Below are 18,038 nucleotides of genomic sequence, written 5' to 3'. Positions count from 1 at the left end.
TAAGTAGTCAAGCTCGTTAAGTTGTTAAGTTGCTCAGTATATAAAGAGTGTTTGTTTTCTCTGCCTGTGGGGCGTGAAGCAAAAATGTCTGAAAGCTCCGGAGGTGTTTCTGTTATCTTTCTGCAATAAACCTGTCTTTGGAAAGACAGGCTTCCCTGTGTCGTTATTTCTTTGCTGCTGAGACTCTGAAGCTTGTACTGCAACGAGAATCTCTGCACTGGACTTAATTAATGCTCTGCAAAGAGAACTGTTGCTGGTTGCGCAGCGGAAGCGTTTACTGGACCAGTACACAAACTCTCTTACATTCACACGCTAAACATTATTTTTGGATATTTGCTTAGTTGGGCCCAGATAAGTTTCCAAGGTTAGCAGCCTTCCAAACAAACAGGGGATGAATGACACTAGGCCACTGCCAGTCATTGCGTCCTAAATCTGCCCCAGATACCAGACAGAGCCCTTTAAAACCAAGGCTGGCAGCTGGTAGAAGCACAGGATTCTGTCTTCTCAGCCCAGGGGTAAGGGGTATCTTAGGCCCTTCAGGCTTCACTACCTGGCCCCTGGGACTCTCCCCAGGCCACATGCCTGACCAGCAGTGCTTCAGACCCTACTGGGGTGTTTTTGCCCCGCTTGAATGTGTCATTGAACTCTGATCAGGCCTCTTGGTTGCCTGGCTAGAGAAGGATGTGTGAGCGTGGGTAGGAACAAGTTCACTGTACAAGCGTAATGCTTGATATCCATTCATCTGCTCACTTTTGCCTCTGGCTCCACTTGCTATTGGCATGTTGCCTCGAGAAGGGAAGGTTGCTCTTGGGCTGAAAGATTCCCTACCTCTTTTCTAGGCCTTTAAGGACAGGAATGTGCAGATAACAACTTAGGGACATTGCTATTTTCCCAGCAGCGAAGACAGTTCAGCACTACAGTTAACATTATTTATCTTATTTATTAAATTTGTGTGCCGTCCTTCACCTGTAGATCTCAGGGATGGTTCGCAACATAAAAATACTATATATGTGTGTGTGTGTGTGTGTGTGTTGTGTGTGTGTATGTATGTATGTATGTATGTGTGTATATATATATATGTGTGTGTGTGTATATATATAGATATATGTATGTGTGTGTGTGTATACACACACGCAAAACAAAAAGCAAACCAATAACATCCTCTCCCACAACACATTCAGAAGGGAATCAGATGTCAATCAGCCAAAGGCCCGGGAGAAGAGAAATATTTTTTGCCTGATGCCTAAAGATATGTAATGAAGGCACCAGGCAACACTCCCTGGGGAGAGCATTCTACAAGTGGGAAGCCACAATAGAAAGGCCTGTTTTTATGTTGCTGCTCCCCAGACCTCTCACTGAGGAGGCACACGAAGAAGGGCCTCAGATGATGACCTCAGGGTCTGGGTAGGCTCATATGGAGAAAGGTGGTCCTTGAGGTCTTGAGCCGTTTAAGGCTTTATATGTCAAAACCAGCACTCTGAACTGGGCCCAGAAACTAATGGCAGCCAGTGCAGTCAGGCCAGGGCTGATGTAATGTGCTCAAACCAGTGAGCAACCTGGCCGCCAAATTCTGCACCGGCTGAAGTTTCCCAACCATCTTCAGAGGCAGCCCTACATATGACATGTTGCAGTGATCTAACCTGGAGGTTACCAGAGCATAGGCGACAGTAGTTAGGCTGTCCCTGTCCAGCTGGGCCATCAGCCAAAGTTGATGGAAGGGACTCTGGGCCACTGAGGCCACTTTTTTAGTCTTCGTTCCCATGTTTAACATGCATGGAGAAAGAGCGCATACATGTCAGAACTGAAAGTAGGCTTGTTGCCCAACAAATGTTTAAAGGAGAAACAGAGAAAGGAGTCCCATTCTACAAGCAGGAAGGCTCTCAACAGACCTGAAGTGTGCTGTTAGCTCCACATGAGAACGCAACACCTGATGGCAGGATGTGCACTTCACTTGGAACGGGATTTCTTTGCACAAGGCGATCAGAAGATTCTTTGCATAAGTTGGGAATGGCAAAGGTTGTGGTTGTGTTGCTTTATCTGCAACGGAATGCACAGAGTTATTTGTATCACTGAGTCAGAAAGGACTAGACATTATTCACTTCCCAAAAGGAAGGCCACCCACATGCTGGTGTCCCCCTCCTCCAACGTAGACACAAGTGCAGCACCAGAGAAGGGTGGCGCACAGCAAGCATGGCCCGGTGGCATCTAGGCCACATCACACTCGAGCACTGATGCTCCACCAATCCTAACCATCTGCAGACTAGAGTTGGGAATCCAACAACATAGATTCTAATGGCCACAGGTTGCCCGTCCCTTGACTTAAGGGTTTGTTGCAACCTGTTGTCCATTTCCAGTCAGTCAACATACAAAACTTACTTCGAGGGACAACTAGGTGGTACAAGGAAAAGAATCAAAGGTTACAAATGAGTCAAGTAAGAGAATCATGTCAACCATGCACCAAGACCAGGAAGTTAAGAACAAGCTAACAAACACCACTTGGTTCCTGAGAAATGTCACACACTCAAGAGTCAAATCTGAGCATTTTTCAGAAGTGTTGTGTCAGGGAACTGCCATCGGAGCTTCAGGTGGTGGAGGGGCTCCAGGATGCTAGGAGACCCTCGGATGCTGAGGAGGGAACCAGCAGGGGGAGAGGGAGAGTTTCAGAGGAAGCCGAGTCGGAGGAACGGCTCCGAGACGCTTCCAGTGAGAACAGCGGGGAGAGCTCAGGACCTCCCCTTGGGACGCCTACTCTACGCAGGAAGCTGTCACGTAGAGAATCAAGGCGTAGAGTTTCTGTCAAAGAACTCTTATGTTGGAAGAAATTCCGGAAACGCCCACTGACGGATTCTGCCAGCGATTAAGGCAGCCATGCACCGATGGCTCCGCGGAGAGGGGGAGTTTTGAAACTGACTACAAAACTCTGAGAGTCTAAGCGCTTACGCACAAGCAGCCCCATATCTCATTACATGTTGCAAGAGTGATGTTTTTGGTCCTACTATGCTGAGACTGGTCAGGACAGGCGTGCAGGGACAGTTTTTTTTAAGCTGTTTAGTTACTTTGAACTCGTTTCAAAATTTTTTAGCTGCCAGGAAGAAGGGCAAAACTAATATACTTTGATATAACCTGAGAAACCAAATTACAGAAAGGCACCCATCATATGGCTGTACCCAGAAATATCCTAAATTTTAAGCAGTACCATATATATTTTATGGACCTTGCATACTAGAGGGAACAATACCATACACCTCAGCCACGCTATAGAGGACAGTCATTGCTCCGGGAAAAAATCTTTCCCTGGCAACATTCTCAATATATATATATTTCCTTATTTTATCAGACTAGTAAAAGTAGCTAAATCAAATTGTGCTGTTCTATATATTAGCTTCAGGTTCTTTTCTGTCCAACATAAGCCACATTATGTTTTACATTTTTGTTATCTTGCATAAGCAACACAGGAAATTGTTTATAACCTTGAAAGTCTTATCTGACCTGCCAAATCTTTTTACTTGAAATATTCAGGAAGGACAAAACCCATCTTAGCTTACAGAGTCTGGGAAGAATTTGCATCGGTGGCAATGCACAAGGAAGTGGGGAATGAAGGCATTCTAGAAAGCAGATTCAGCATACTTGGCATGGAGCTAAGGACACTTCCTTAAAGTAACATTATCATCTTGATCAGTGATGTAAATTTCAATGTATTTTACCACATTCTCCCTCAAACCATGCAGTATCCAGTCATTTCAGATGGAAAAATATATACATTTCAAAAGAGACATACCACTGAATTTAAAAGCCTGAGAGAAGTGATTCTTTTCAGACATATGCTGCAGACACTCATCTCTCATGCTAAAAAGGAGAAAGCAACATGGACATGCAAAGCACTGAATATGCTGAGGAGGGTATTTCTTTTCATGGCCATCACCTTCACTTGCCTTGAGGGGGTGGGAAGAAACAAAACAATAACTCAGTTTTAGACAAACAGATAACGTTTGTTTTCCAACATTATGAAGAACATTTTCTATAAGATGCTATGGAAATTTGCTCTTAATACTAAAAGCATATCTCAAAATATATCAACTAATACCTGCTCCATTTATGAGCCACAACCACCTACAAGCAGCAGATTTTTCCCCCCTCTGGATTTGAAAAAATATCAAAAGCCAAACCTGAGCAGTAAAATCCCTGCAAAGATTCGCGTACGAGTTTATGAAATGGGACTCTTCTCAGGGGAAATATTTTTTTTCCTGCTACTTTTGTGAAAATATGCATTTCCTTAAATTCTTGCCTTAGAAGAAACGTGCTCATTATATAGCTGAGACGTGGGGAATCTTCTGTTGCAGACTATGCAGGCAAATGCATCAGCTGGACATCCATGTAGTGTAATTGATGGATCGCATGGAGAATGATCAAACCTAAGGAAATAAATTTGCAGGATTAAATAATAGATATGAATGATAAGAAAACCTTTAGAGGTTGCCCATTACAACAGGTTTAGGAAAAAAAACATGTTTACTAAAACATATGTGAAGTCTGAATATACTTGCAAAACTGAACATTTCCTGGCATCTAGAAGCATAAAATTTCTGCAGAGCAACTATCAGTGCACTGCACATTTGAGACTACCTGTAAGATTCCGTGTCCCATGTTCAGGCAGTCTAGCAACCTATTTCCTGATCAAACTAAAAAACTCGTACCTCTGAAGGTGGCCCAGGAGAAGATGCCTGTTGTCAAATTTTCTGTAGCAATGCATTATTGGGCATAAAATGGATTTACTGTCAGATTGTATTTGGTCTGATCTCTGAGGTAATGCTCTCCTTCCAGAGTTTACAGTGCCTGGCTTGAGACCTATAACGTAAAACAAAAATACTTAATACATCATGTAATTGATGCTCGAAGACAGGTTAGAAAATAGATGTATTTGTCACACCGCTTCTTTTGTTTAAAACGCATGAGACTGACTATACTGCCCTCACTAAAGCTTTCCCTCGTTTCTCATCCAGCACAAAACTCGACTTGTGAATATGTGAACCTCAAGGAAAGAACACAGCAACACACCCATTCTTGACACTGGGCTAAGAGGAGGCCTGCCACCCCAATCCAAGGGAATCTGCCGGCACAGATGAATGAGGTGAGTGGTGGCTGAGTGGTTCACGTAAGATGTGGCTATGAATGCCTCATGGTGACATCCTGGAGAGCCCGGTCACAGCAAGTGAAGTAATTCTGCATTCTTAGCTTGGCTTGTTCCACATGATGAAACTTACCAGAGCTAAGACAGACTAGGGTGGGTAGGCAGGACTACACAGGGGAAAGAGGCTCTGAAGAACAAGCCTGCCAACACACACACACACACACACACCTCAGCCCTGCTGCTAACAATTCTTTAGCTGAAGACACAGTGAGTGGAGCTTGGGCTCCTCATCTGCAGTGCTTCGCACATCCAGAAAGTGCTATGTAAGTATTTAGCTGCCCCAGGCTCTTCTAGGAGGAAAGATAGGACATACCGTATTTTTTGCTCTATAAGACGCACCAGACCACAAGACGCACCTAGTTTTTGGAGGAGGAAAACAAGAAAAAAAATATTCTGAATCTCAGAAGCCAGAACAGCAAGAGGGATCGCTGCACAGCGAAAGCAGCAATCCCTCTTGCTGTTCTGGCTTCTGGGATAGCTGCGCAGCCTGCATTCGCTCCATAAGACGCATACACATTTCCCCTTACTTTTTAGGAGGGAAAAAGTGAGTCTTATAGAGCAAAAAATACAGTATTTCTTAATATATCAAATGTACTAAGCTACAGCATCTCCTTAAAGCAGTGATGGGGAACTTGCAACTCTCCAGTTGTTGGGCAATAACTTCCGCTATCCCCAGCCAGAATAGGCAACAGTCAGGGAGACAATGGGAACTGCAGTCTAGCAACAGCTAGAGAGCCAAAACTTCCCCATCACTGTATGGAAGAAAAGGCTGAAGCTCAAACACCTCCCATGTTTCTCCTGTGAAGGCTACCCGTACCTTGCTGACTCCTCTACATGTGTCTGAAAGGGAGAAGCGACCGACTGTAACTAAGGTAGAACTATTCACCCGGAAGAACTGTGCATCCCTCTGAATGGTGAAACAACGGTACCAATACATTACCTGGCATTTTCAGCCACTGGTTCACGCACTGCCTTGCTGCTTCTGTGTCACTATGTCCCTGGATAAATTCCAGCTCTTGCAGTCCGTGAGCATGTTGCAAATCCAGTTTTTCCTAATGGTACCAGCAGTCGGAAGATAGTGTGTGCAATTAGTTGCACTGATTTACCGCCAATACGAAAAGCATATATACACATACAAGCTCAAAGCATTCGCTGTACTGACTGGCAGTGGCTCTCCAGAGTTTCAGACAAGGTGCCTCTCTCAGCCCCACCTAGAGATGCCCAAGACTGTATCTGGCACTTTCTGCATGGAAAGCAGATCCACCACTGAACTACAGCGTTGCCAGTTCCTCAACAAGGTACTGTATTTTTCTGTGTATAACATGCCCCCGTGTATAAGACAACCCCTATTTTGGGGGGATTCCAAATTAAGAAAATGGGGGGGTTGCCCACAGTTGTTGAACTTTTTTGGGGGATGGTTTGTGATAATCGCTCACCCACCTGACCAACGCTGCCAGTCACACACATCGACAAAGCCAACAATTGTCTGCCTGCTCGCCGCCAACTGCCCGCCATATTGATGCAGCGGCAGCCAATCAACAGCAGCCCTTGACACAGCCACCAATCACCCTCCAAATCACCGCTTACAATCTCCTGCTCGCGGCTGCAATCAAACGCTCGTCCCCCCTCTGCACTATCCGTGTATAGGACAACCCCCAATTTGGAACATTATTTTTTTTTTAAATAAAAAAACATCAACAGCATCTTATACATGGAAAACTATGGTATATGTTTTGTACTCCTTGAATGCTCTTTTTATAACAATCTTAGAAACAACTACATCCACCCATTGTTAAGATCACAGAAGGGAAGGCCATCTCTTGCAAAGACCTGTTTTGTTTTGTCTGATGTAAAGAAGTATTATACATCCTTCGGAACACCCGCATTTCTTACTAAGGCTCTACAAACTCATGTAACAAAATCTGAAGGGGGGCATGGGAAATAATTTGTCCTCTAAAGGTTGGGTAGTAGCATTATTATTATTATTATTATTATTATTATTATTATTATTATTATTAGTGTAATGGCTGTTTGCAAAAACACAGTAAACTAAATTGAACTGAACTGAACTACTTCTTTGGTCCAGGCTTAAAATCACAGTTTGGCCTCTGCAGTTATTTGTGAGATGAGTAGTTTTACGTATTATAACCACTATCTATTTGCAGAATCCCCAATAGCCTGTGCTGGCTGAATTTCAATTGTTAGAGAGGGGTCAACACTTGTTTGCCAGAACCTGACCCTAGAACAATAAGTCATTTGGAAAAGGCTACCTTAACAGGCTAGGAAGCCTGCATGCTCTATTTACCACAATGATTAACAGCAAAAAAACATGGACAGATTTACCCGAGGCAAACGGATACAGTCATATATTCCTAAGCATGCCAACTTCCCATCTCTAAAGCCTCAGGCTTCATAGGTGCAGAGGAAATGCTGGAAAACAGGACCAGAAGGTCCACCCTCATTAGCGCTTTCTGCCACAGCCATCACGACCGCACATGAACCATAGCATGTGGTCATTAAAATAATAAAAAAGAGTAACTGATCCAAGTGACTATAAAGTTTCAGAAAGAGTAGAGCACTGAGGGAAACGTGGAAGAGCACAACCTGGCAATGTACTACATAAACAAATGTACAGTAGTTACTGAGAGGCTAAACTCATGGGAAGGACTAATGAGTACCGGTGGACACAATGTTCTAGACTGGACACAATGGCAGTATGAAACCAGGTTCAAGGATTAATGAGGGAGGGTGCTTACCAAGATATTTTGGAACCAGAAGAGAAAAATCTAGCTGGAAACATTACCCAACATAGGCCATTTAATCTTTTTTAAAAAACAAACAAGCTCTGCTTTGGAAATAACAGCTGAAGCCAAACAGTGGTTTGAAACCTAGATGATAATCCCTCGCTGTTTTTTGTAAAAATAAAAATCATACCTTGAAAGCTTTATTTTTCTCTTCTTTCAGTTGTTTCTCTACCTCTACATGGCGTGCCAAGCGGTCTAGTGTGGAAGCAACCTTTTCCTTCTGGTAATCGACGTAGTCTTTGCGTTTTGCATTTACCTACAAATGAAGAGAAGTTCTCCCATATTACCATCTGCCACAAACTGCCAGACAATTCAATAGCAACATCTTTTCATCCACTACAAAGGGCTGGGGGTGGGGGCAATTATTTCAGTCTGCCGCCATTTGGAGCTTGGGATAAGTGTCTTGGGGGAAATGCATGCTTAAAAGCATCTGAGGCTCAGAGGCATTTTCTAGACACCAGTCAAGAGAACTCTTCAAAGCCCTCAGTAAGAGGATGCATACTTTAAGACCATTGCTACACCATCTTCTAACAGACGCAAAAATGGGTTCAGATATTATTATTATTTAAAAAAAAAAAAACTCTCATTGCACTATTTTTTAAAAAGTATTTATATGCTGTGTTCTGTACTGTTCACATGGCACCTGTCAGGAATACTGGTTTCTTCAACCTCTATATAAAGTGAGGTTTATACAAACACAGGTTTACGGCATCTATGCTTCTTTAACTTTCAGATGCCATTAATTAAGTCACAATGCTTTCGAAAACCTCCTAGCAGCTGTTATAAGTGGTTTAGGTGTAAGATGGATGCAAGCATTAGAGACAGTATGACCATTTAATTAAGACAGCTGATTTATTAGAGGGTGTGTGTGTGTGTGTGTGTGTGTGTGTGTGTACACACATAGAGAGAGAGAGAAATATTGGGATCTTAACAGTGTTTGTTGACAATTTCTGAAGATTCAACAAACACCTTTGCTGACATCAGCTTCTAAGTGGCTTTAACCTCAAGCCAAATTGCCTAAACTTCCACCCCAGCCAAATGCTCTCACAACCCAGTACTATTACTGAGGACAATCCCTAAAACTCCTCTGGTTGTATTCTTGGCTGCTTGGACAGTTTAACCAACTATTAAAATCCACACGAGTTGTGATCTTCTGGTAAGATCTATCCAGAGGACAGCCTTTTACACCAACTCAAGACACTGGCTCCCTTCCTCTGAAAGGTATTAATAACACAGCATAAATATCCAGTTCCACCCTCAGTTTTTCTTTAGTCAGAATAAATCTAGCTGATCCAGGCCCAGCCTAATAAATTCTCAAAGTGATCATCTGTCTCTCAGAAACTTACATCTGCCATCTGAAGGAAGCCCGCTGTTTTCCTTCAGCCCTTCTTTACTTGGGCTTCCCCAGCTTCTGAGGTTTTACTCCTAGGCAGATGACAACTTACCCTTACATCACAAAAGCTGTTGCTTAATGCTTTGTTCCCTCAGATGTTGAGGAGGTTAAGGATGTCATACTCAACTTAGTTGCTATGTGTCAGAAGGCTCAAGTACGATGCAATGTAAACTGCACAGCATTGTTAGGTGTTTGAGGGATGGGCCTGATTTAACAACAGCCACTAAGTGTACTTCACAACACCAGTTGCCGGTGACGCTGCTGGCACAGGTTCAGTACTGAATTAGACATCATGGTTGGGATTCAGCTAATGAGTCCTGTCAGTAGAAAGTGTAGGCTTTCTACTCGCTCATCCCTAGTTTTTCCAGGGGTCTGGAGAACCCCCAAACAATGTACCAGGGGAGGGGAGAATAATTCTTTAGCAAAAGGTTGCCAAGGATAAAAACATTCACAAGGATAAAAATCCATTCACAAGGGTTCAATACAAGCCATCAAAGACCCACATGGAATAAACGTATAAAAACAAAAAGCACAGAGAATGCAAGAAGCTGCCCTTAGTTTCCTCAGGATCTGCAGCTTGAATTTAAATACTGTTTAAAAATTGGATACAATACAGACATATAAAATATTTGTAGTGGTGATAAAGGAACATTTTTTCCAAGCCTTTGCTTCAAATCTTCCAAGTGAGCAGCTAGCTACCAGCAAGAAAGTCTTTTTGGAGACGGCCCCCTGCTTACAGAATACCTTCCCAGACAACCTTATCTGGCACCTACACTATGATAATTTATGCACCAGGTAGATTTCCATGTTGTCTCAAGCCTTCTTATCGCAATCTACTGGATGCTTCAGTTTTTACATCAGTTTTTTTCCTTGCTGTGGTTTATGCTGGTTTTAATTGTTTCAGCTGTTGTGTTCCATTCTGATCTTACATAGAGGGGGTTGTTTTTTTGTGTTGTTGGGCTTTCTGCTTTTGTAAGTTATTTAGCTTTTAGTGTTTTTACTTCAAGTTTAAGTTTGTGTTTCATTGCTTCTGTAAACTCCCCAGAGAATTGGTTAGATGTGCAGTATACAAATATAACAGGTTAAGAATAATAAAATCATCTCAAGAGCTCTTTTTATAGATAAAATAAGAATATATTTGAACCATATGTACTCCCTTTCAAGTGATACAAACTTAGACAGACAGAATGGAGTAATTCCAAAGAAAACTCTTGTCCAACAATTTTAAACGGCAGGGAACACTCACATTAGAAGAACTGCTACCGTCTTCGTCACTGCTGCTAAGTTCAATGCAGTCTAAGACTGGTCTCAACACAGCTTCCTATGGAAGAGAAAACACAGAATCACAGAATTATAAGGTGGAAGGGACCTAGAGGGTCATCTAGTCCAACCCACTGCAATGCAGGAATCTTGCCCACAGCTATCCCTGGATGGGCTTGAACCACCAACCTTCTGGTTAACAGCCAGACCCACTGAAGATAATGTGTTTACCTTTAACAGTGCCCCCCCGCCCTTCTACACATGTCTGCAAAAGTTACAAGATCTAGGAACACAACAAATTGATTGTATATTCAGAAGCATTGCGTTTATAAGTATTATTATTATTCTTGCCCAATTCAGATTATCATTTGTTGCCATACACAACTGAACAAAGTCCAGCTCTAAAACAGACTGCCTACTAACAGACGGTGGCGAAACATCCAACAATCCAGTAACGCTCTTCTGTTGATGGAAGCCCACCTTCAGAGAAGGACCCAGGCAACAAGTCCTTTATCTCTAGGAACTGCCAATTCAAAACAGGCAGTGGGGAAAACAAAAGAGGGACGGAAGGAAGGGGGAAAATGACATTTATTAATTATATGCATTTACAGATAACCAATCACCCCAGGTGATCCATTACGTGATGGCTAGTGTTCAGCTAGTCAAACTGAAGTGTGTCACAGAACAACATTACCAACACTTCCACCAACATTAACATTTTTGCTTTGGGCAGGGGGGAGGCTGAACCACCAAGAGAGATAAGAGAAATTATTTTCATGTAATTGTTAGAATTCCTGCTCCGTAATTGCAGTCATGGGATTGTTGTCTATCACATGACGGTATATGTTTTGACTCCACAGAGTGGGAAGTGATGGAGGAAGGATGTTTGTGTTACTGTGTTCTGTGAAGTGGGATTATTGTCCTTTGTTCTTTTTGCTGTCTGATGCTAGAGAGAGAGGGAGCCCTGTTGCAGTGCTCCGTGTGTGTTTATATGTAAATAGATTAGCCCAAATGCTGAGTTGCTGAGGTCTGTTACGCAAGTTGTGCAAACTCTGTGGATCCTTAAGTGTGCCGATGTCTGTTGGCATTGGTCGCTGTGATGTTCGGGCTGAAGAAAGCTTATAAAGCTCCCGAACGATCGACCAGGAGGGAGGGAACATGCCAGTCGGGCATGTGTCTCTGCCAGGGTCCTACTCGAGTATAGGCTGAACTCCTAACAGTAATGGCTCTCACCGGTAAGCCTTCCCACCGTGGCTTTTTACATGAAGAGCCAATTTGGTGTAACAGATCTGGACTATGACTGGGGAGACCCAGGTTAAAATTCCCACTTAATCACTAAGCTCCCCAGGTGATCTTAGACCAGTCACTATCTAAGCTCTAGTGCATCTCATAAGGTTGCTACACAGATTTAAGCGGGGGAAAGCAAAATAAAAACTTAAAATTAAAGTACTAACAGAAGGGAACTTTATAAATTGCTTAGCCTTTGTACAAGAAGGAACACATGCCACACACTTTTTCAGAATTCCTCATGTTTTCCTAATGGGAAAAAACAACACATATGGACATGGGTCACAAAAATAAATTTATCTGTATTTGGGCACTGAAGGACTCTGAATGCACTGCCACATAATTCAGGTTAACTATAAAACGAGACACATGAAACAGATTTATAAGGACATCTCATTTTTCCCCACATTCCTCGGATATGTGGACAGTGTGCTAAAAAAAAGTTTAGTTTCAAATCCTTTGTACTTTATTTTAAAGATTCACACCCTACCTATCAAATTATCTCCAAAACAATTCAGAACAGATAAAAGCCTTATATCACCATACCTAGCAGCCCTCTGGCCAGTGTTAAAGGCCAGCCTGTTCTTTGGTCTGCTTGTACTCTGCAGTCCCAGGCCACTGACAGTTGGAGCAGAGTGTTCTGCCTGGTAGGGAGGGGGAAGCAAGTTCTCTGCTGCTTTGGCCAATGCCTGGGGCTACATTGGTTTCCCTCACAATAGCATTCTTCATGGAAGGTATCACAACACATTTTGATTCATTATTTTACATATTTACTAATTATAGACTACTTTTCAGACATAGCTCTCCAGGATCAGGTTGGGGTAACCAACAATGTGCTCTCCAGATATTGTGGGCTGGAAACATTTGCACGGTCCCAATAAGCCATAGTTTGACTTGTCGTGATGTGAAAACCAGGCCATTATCTCAACTGCTTTGAGTTATGGATTTAACTGAATAACTTCTTCTGTCCGCCTGATGTTTCTTTACACCATTTCCCTCTTCTCTCTATGAGTTCAATTGCCACAAGCATTCCTTATCTCCTTGTTGGGCATTTCAAGGGTTGAAAAAAAGTATTTTAATTTACAAGCTTATACAATGCACATCCAAGGAGTTGCCTGTGTCTGTAGAAACCACTATCCGTTTAGTTTCCAAAATGATATGCACTCAATTGCCCAAGTTTGCTATTAGAGGGAACTATGGTGTTGCTTATAGATTTAAAATAGATATTGTTTACATGCCGGTTTTGTAACTAGGTTTGTAATGGCTTTTAGTCAAATATAATGAATGATTGATTGATACTGTTTACATACCCCAACAAACTCAACGTCATCTTCACTTTCCTCTTGTTCAGACGATGCATTCTCAGCTCTTTTAGAAGACACAAGACACTCCATTATCTGAAAAGGGAAGGGAGAGGAAAACACCTTTACATGTCAGCAATTTGCATAATGATGCAATAAATCAGACCCATCGCTTTGACACTTTATTATTAATAGTGACTGTAGAGAATCTCATATACATGATGCTAAGAAACAGAGTACAAATAATTTATTAAAAAGTTTAATATCAATATTTTGCTTTATATCAATAGCCTGTATTTTGAGCAGAGAACTAAAATAAAATGATAAGTTACTTATATGCTACCTAATTATCAAAGTCTCTAATTATCATAACAAAGGGCAACAAGCTACACTATGAGAAAACGCTGCAAACATATTTTGGTTTTGAAGATTACAGGCATATTTTGCAACAAGTTCTTGAAAGAATAATAGTGCGTTAGTAGTGGATTTATTCTGCTTTGTTAGTTGTTCTGTGATGCTTCCCCAATACTTTAACATTATTTCTGTTCAGGGAGACTATAGTGCAGCTACAGTATGTAACTTTTCTCAATCTCAGGTATGTCTTTTATATTATACCAATTTTTTGGGAGGGGGAATAGAGGGGCTGCTAATAAATGTCTTCTATATTGTATACAGGCTCTCTATATCAATGTTTCATTTAAAAAATCTGGATGATGTCCATGGGGAGCTCTGATTTTACCAAAGCCACAAAGGTTATCCATCAATGATGCATCCTGGCATCTCTGCTTTTCAACTTATATATAAATGATGTGGTTGCACAACTGTCTGGCTTTCACTGTTGCCCCTGGAAAAAGGGTACTGTGTGTGATAAAAAATATGTCACCCCTTCTATACACAGGGGACACAATACTGATGTCTTTAACCCTGATCGGGTCATATCTCCTTCAGCCTTTTGGTAATTACTGTAAAAATGAAGATCTGCAGCCTATCAAAAGACCAAACTGATTGACCTCACAAACATATGCAGCCGTTAGATGAGGTGAAAATTGAGCAAGTACTGTACAGTACAGTGGTACCTCAGGTTACATACGCTTCAGGTTACATACGCTTCAGGTTACAGACTCCGCTAACCCAGAAATATTACCTCGGGTTAAGAACTTTGCTTCAGGATGAGAACAGAAATTGTGCTCCAGTGGTGCGGCAGCAGCAGGAGGCCCCATTAGCTAAAGTGGTGCTTCAGGTTAAGAACAGTTGCAGGTTAAGAACAGACCTCCGGAACAAATTAAGTACTTAACCCAAGGTACCACTGTACTCTGTTTCAGATATTTGGTGGTGCCGCTTTCTCAAACAGAAAACGGGACACACCTTCCTTGTAGAGTTTGCTAAGCGGAAAGTGAACAGGATTAGTTTCATTCCTATGGGCGACATTAGGCTTTTCTGAACTAGCATGAGACTCTTATTCTCAGAGTGGTGGGTTCGAGCCCTACATTGGGCAAAACATTCCAGCATTGAAGGGTTCGATTAGATGACCCCTGTGGCCCTTTCTATTTGTAAAAAGTTTTAAACAGAGATTGATATCTCTCTTCAGATGGACAGAGCAACTGCATCAATCTCTGAAATTGCACCATTGTATAAGAATCTTCTATACACGCTTTCTATACTACCTTGCTATTTTAAAGATCTGCAGAAAGAGTGAAAGGATGGCCTTTACTGGAGTCCAGTTAAATCTAATGCCTTCAGCTGTTTTAGGAAGGTTCAGAAATATGCCATACTCTGAAAACACCTGTCCCTGTGGTTTAAACCAGGTTGAATATCTCACATATTATGTACCTTATATACGGCATATAGAGGACAATACTTAGTACAAATTTTAGGGAGAGGCCTGCCCGTGAGTCTGCAACTTATCTACTGGGTTGAGAAGATATAAAATGTGCAGTCTTGACCATTGTATATATTTGCAGTAACTCATGAGGATAAAATTGGTAAAAGGGTATGCTGTGCCATAGAATCGTGGAGATACAGAATTTTATGTTTGTGTTACATTTCAGTTAGGTTTTACATAGTTTTATTCAGATATATTCATGTTAGCGTTGCATTTTAGTATTTGTTAAAGGGTATTTGTTAAAGGAAGTTTTCCTCGACCTTTTAAAAGGGCCACGCTATGATCCAACAAGCAATTTTAGCATTGTAAGCTTGTTTATGATGTAACTTATCTTTAACTCAAGAATTAAACTTCTACTGAGGTCAAACATTCGCTTTGCAGTAGGGTCTGAAGACTAGATGCAAATAAAACACATCTGAACAGAACGGGATATATGCACCGATTGCACCTGAAGCAGACCACCACGAAACCTTTGCATGAGCGAACAGTACTAAAAGCGGACTCATCTATGGCCCAGCGCGGGAAGCATGAACCAGGAAGCACAAACCACGAACGTGCCATTTAGAAAAGGACATCTAGAGGGGACGCTAAAAAAAGATACATTATCTGACTGGGGGGGGGGGGGGAATAGCAGCGGTGACCCAAGGAAATGCTCCAAGTGGGGAGTTATCCGAGTAGCAAGAATATCAGCGAACCAAGGAAACGGTTAGTCAGGAAAACACCACGTTTTCGGGACTAGCATTTTCTGACCCGCGAGGGCTCACTGAAAGAACCGCAGTACTAGGGTGGGTGGCTATGCAAAAGGCCTCCATTCAATGCAACGAAAGCCGACGATGCAAGTGTGGGGAAGAGGCGATTTGCAGGAGAGGGAACAGGCCGGAGCGGCAGCAGGAGGGGCGGGTTACCGAGGGGCAGCCCCAGTGCGCGCAATGCTCACCATCAGGGCACGCGATGACGCCGGCGACGCCTACCTTGCACGCCCGGGCATGCCCAGGCAAGCGACTTGGAGGAAGAGGGCAGGCGCTTCGGAGATCCTCCGCAGACGAGAGGCAGCCCCGCGAACGCCTCCTCGCGCTCTCCAACCGAGCATCTGCGCGGGAACTAGCCCATCGCGCGCACCCTTCCTCCCGGCTTCAAACTTTTGCTGGGGGGGCGGGGCGGGGCGGGGCGGGGCTGGGTCGCGAAAGGGCTGCTGGGAATTGTAGTCCGCTGGTGCTGGTTGGGTGCAGACTCTGAGGATCAGCTGACGACGTGACGCTTGGAATGGTTTCCTCTGGAAAATACTGTACAGATATTCTGGGAGAGTATCCATGCAGAACTGCAAAAAATGCTAAAGATCTCTTTCAATAAAAAACCAGAGGCCTACCTCCTGGGAATAACAGATTTGGATATTCCGCAAAAGAGGAAGGGTATATTTTTATATGCGACCGCAGTAGCAAGAGTTCTGATCGCGGCAAAATGGAAGAGTAATGAAATCCCCTCTATACAAGATTGGATCCAAAAGCTGACAGAATATGCCGAATTAGATGGTCTATCAGAAAAAATAAAGAATAAATCAAAACAGGAATTTGTTTCAAAATGGGAGGTTTTCAAAGAATATCTGAAAAATAAATATAGTAGTTTAAATTCTGTTGCAGCATTCGGGGAACTTCAGTAATAGTTGCAAGGTAGATATAATAAATTAGATATATTAAGAAAAAGTTTAATTATGATAAAAGTGTGTATTGGATAAAAGTAATATCAAATCGAAATATGGAATAGACAGGAGGTCGGGTCTTTAGTGTTAAGACCAATATATGTTTTATTGTTTGCCCAGAAAATTATGTGCCTATGGTTATTCCTGTGTGTAATTTGGTATTTGTGTTTTTGTTTTTTTCCCTTGCTGTATCAATAAAAATCTTTTAAAAAAATAATAATTAATGGTTTCCTCTGCTGTTGCAATAGCAGCGTTTCCCTCCCCTGAAGGAAGCGCCTACTAATCGCCCTAAAGCATAAAGGAGGCTTGCCATCTTGTACAGTATCTTGAACTAAGGGATTTCTTAAGGGCATGAGCTTTTAAGTGCGGTCATCAAAGCCGGTGCACGAAGCGGCAGGAAAAGGAGGGTGGCGCTTCACCTGATGAAGTGGACTCGATGCGTTTGCGAAAGTTTGCCATGCTGTAATCAATTTCTGATACAGGCTCGGGTTAAGGACCTAAGGCTAATAGGAATTCATAACCTTGGGCTAGTCACAGTCTCTAAGCCTAACCTACCTCGCAGGGTTGTGGTGAAGTTGCAATGAAGAGGGGAACCATTTGAGCTCCTTAGAGGAAAGGGGCGGGAATGGATGAAATAATAATAGTATGTCTGCATATTTGCATTGGGGTTTGTGTGTGTGTGCCATGCAACTAAAAATCGGAAAGTCCTCAGATTGTTAGAATTTAAACAAGTGTATGAGAAGATAGAATCCGCAAACAAAAATATCTCACTATATTCGTGTGCGCGCACAGATAGCCTTTTTTTCTGGCTTTGACTACGTACTACAGTGCTGAAAAAAATGTCATTCCTTCAAAATGTCATTCCTTCAATGGGCTCAAGATGGCGCACATAGAAATATTTTCCTCCCTGCACCTCTCCTCATTAAAGGGTTTGGGACCAGGTTATCTTAAAGATTGCCTGCATCCGTAGCAGGTTCGCAATACCCTAAGATCTACGTTGAAGACCCAGTTGAGGTGTCCATGAGGAAACCTATTAGGCTGCTGGGTACAAAAAAATGGGGTTTTCTTTGCAGTTGCCTCTCCTGCTTATGCAATTCAGTCATGGGAAAAGTTATGCAGATGCTCTCTCTGATCTCAAACAAATTTTGAAGGCATATATTTGGAGTTTTAATTGTGATTCTGGATACTGCGAGCAATTTGCACAGGGCTGGTTTTAGTAAGTTTTGA

The 18,038-nt window shown here is 42.4% G+C and overlaps 1 protein-coding gene and 1 long non-coding RNA gene across 5 annotated transcripts in view; one reads left to right on the top strand and one right to left on the bottom strand.

Annotated features, from left to right (window-relative positions):
• Positions 1–18,038, bottom strand: part of ZNF451 (zinc finger protein 451) — a 52,916-nt gene that overhangs the window by 7,294 nt on the left and 27,584 nt on the right. The window contains exons 1-9 of one of the 4 annotated variants that reach the window (XM_081856882.1): positions 16,087–16,248; positions 13,243–13,329; positions 10,632–10,706; positions 8,123–8,248; positions 6,129–6,240; positions 4,695–4,845; positions 4,286–4,412; positions 3,779–3,932; positions 1,890–2,037 (exon numbers count right to left, since the gene is read on the bottom strand). In XM_081856882.1, the coding sequence (XP_081713008.1) occupies positions 1,890–2,037; positions 3,779–3,932; positions 4,286–4,412; positions 4,695–4,845; positions 6,129–6,240; positions 8,123–8,248; positions 10,632–10,706; positions 13,243–13,326 (977 nt within the window). In that variant the 5' untranslated portion in view covers positions 13,327–13,329; positions 16,087–16,248. Of the gene's footprint in view, positions 1–1,889; positions 2,038–3,778; positions 3,933–4,285; positions 4,413–4,694; positions 4,846–6,128; positions 6,241–8,122; positions 8,249–9,338; positions 9,454–10,631; positions 10,707–13,242; positions 13,330–15,865; positions 16,017–16,086; positions 16,249–18,038 lie in introns of those variants that run through there. The other 3 variants (XM_081856879.1, XM_081856880.1, XM_081856881.1) reach the window with 3 other exon arrangements.
• LOC309339395 lies at positions 12,484–13,425 on the top strand. Its single transcript, XR_014155296.1, has 2 exons — positions 12,484–12,666; positions 13,284–13,425. It is a non-coding gene; the product is annotated as an uncharacterized lncRNA (long non-coding RNA).

This window comes from Podarcis erhardii (assembly GCF_964252035.2).
Source record: "Podarcis erhardii genome assembly, chromosome: 3".
In the NCBI taxonomy this organism is placed as follows: Eukaryota; Metazoa; Chordata; class Lepidosauria; order Squamata; family Lacertidae; genus Podarcis; species Podarcis erhardii.
The sequence above is the reverse complement of the archived record's forward strand: the minus strand, read 5'-3'. Positions and strand labels throughout refer to the sequence as shown.